We start from the raw sequence: 2,007 nt of genomic DNA on the forward strand, positions 1-2,007 counted from the left end.
CGGGTCACGGTAACATAAGGTGATGGGTGACCCTGAGCAGTATCGGTGTATGTGTGTGCTAAGTAACTGTAGTAGCTAAAAACTTGATGTACCAAGGCCATGGGCTGTTTGCAGGCATAGAATGGAGAAACTGATCCATTTTCTCTTCATCTCTAGTAAACTGAGTTTTAGTAGGTTGACATTTTGCTTTGTGTATACAATTTATTTTAAAAATCTAATTCATCATAAGGTTTAAAAAAAAAGATCTCTAGTAAGAGTAAAAAAAAAAATAACAGTAGAAATATTCAATAGTTATGATGTGTACTATGTAACATCAATATTGACTAACAGGGATTATCTGAAACTCCTTAAGATGGAAGTCCCAAAATTATAGAAATTGAGATTATATAATAACAGTTCCTAATACTATGAATAAATTATCTGTGGCATACTGACAAAATATTGAGAAAGAAATGCAATTGGTAGTATTCCATATATAAAAAATCAATTTATTTTGGTGAAAAATAGTTGCAAAGAAATGGACAATTGGATACCAAGGCAGACATCTTGTGAAGTGAAAGAATTTAACTCATGATTTTTTTTCCAAGTCTCATTTTTTCTGTTATAGATCAATTTTTCTTAAGGAAATACCCAAGCTTCCTTTTAAGCAGTTCTCATTTCCTAATCATTCATTGTCTTCCAGGAATAACAGGAGTCATGGAAAATGCAAGTGACACCACAGGAATAAATTTCATTCTTCTAGGACTTTTTGACTACACACAGACCCATCTGTTCCTCTTTGCCATGGTGCTCATGGCCTTCCTCACCTCTCTGATGGGCAACACCTTCATGATCATGCTCATTCAGGTGGATCCCCAGCTGCACACTCCCATGTACTTCCTGCTTAGCCAGCTCTCCCTTATGGACATGATGCTGGTTCTCACTATTGTCCCCAAAATGGCAGCCAACTACCTGATGCACAACAGGTCTATCTCTCCTGCTGGCTGTGGTACTCAAATCTTCCTGTTTCTCACTCTGGGAGGGGGCGAGTGCTTCCTCTTAGCCGCCATGGCCTATGACCGCTATGTGGCCATATGTCACCCCTTGAGACACCCGATCCTCATGAATCAGAAACTCTGTTTGCAAATGACAGCAGGCTCCTGGCTTTTGGGAGGGGTGGATGGGCTGATGCAGGCTGGTGCCACTCTGAGCTTTCCTTACTGCCACTCTCGGGAAGTCAATCACTTCTTTTGTGAGGCACCATCGCTTGTTCACCTTGCCTGTGCTGACACCATGATTTATGAGTTTTTCATGTACGTCTGTTGTGTCCTGATGCTCTTGATTCCACTCTCTCTCATTCTGGCTTCCTACAGTCTCATCTTGGCTGCTGTGCTCCATATGCAGTCCACCGCAGCCAGGAAGAAAGCCTTTGCGACCTGTTCCTCCCATCTGGCCGTCGTGGGGCTCTTCTATGGCACTCTCATGTTTATCTACATGCGGCCCAAATCCTACCATTCAGGGGCACATGACAAGGTGGTTTCTGCTTTCTACACCATCTTCACCCCTGTGTTGAACCCCCTTATATATAGTGTGAGGAATAAAGATGTCAAGGGGGCTTTGAGAAAGTGGCTAGTAAAGCACTTTCGATGGTCTCAATAGTGATCATTATTCTCCAAAATGGCATTATTAGATTTAGGTTATGAAATGCAGTTTGTATCAACATATTTTCTCTCTCTGTCCCAGTTTGCATTGATTTTTACAAATTATTTCTTTTATATTTGATAAATTAATTAAAAATTACATTTGTCATATTTTTACACCTTATCATATTTTCTTCTGAACTTTGGGCCTCAGCAATAAGATTGAGGCACTATAATACAAGATATGTTAAATATCAACCATGTAATTTGTATTTTGGTATATTCAATAAAAATTCTTAATTATTATGGACATGAATTATTTTAAAAGTGCATAATTATTTTGAAGAAAGTACAGTAGAACTAAATTCATATACTTTTGATAAATTTC

General features: G+C 38.8%; 1 protein-coding gene across 1 annotated transcript; it reads left to right on the plus strand.

The window, feature by feature from the left end:
• The first annotated feature begins 696 nt into the window (after positions 1 to 696).
• On the plus strand, positions 697 to 1,638 carry LOC109561032 (olfactory receptor 2T33-like). Its single transcript, XM_019963464.2, has one exon. The coding sequence runs from the start codon at positions 697 to 699 to the stop codon at positions 1,636 to 1,638; it is 942 nt and encodes a 313-aa protein (XP_019819023.2).
• The last annotated feature ends 369 nt before the right edge of the window (positions 1,639 to 2,007 follow it).

Source organism: Bos indicus, chromosome 7, assembly GCF_029378745.1.
Source record: "Bos indicus isolate NIAB-ARS_2022 breed Sahiwal x Tharparkar chromosome 7, NIAB-ARS_B.indTharparkar_mat_pri_1.0, whole genome shotgun sequence".
Taxonomy (NCBI): domain Eukaryota; kingdom Metazoa; phylum Chordata; class Mammalia; order Artiodactyla; family Bovidae; genus Bos; species Bos indicus.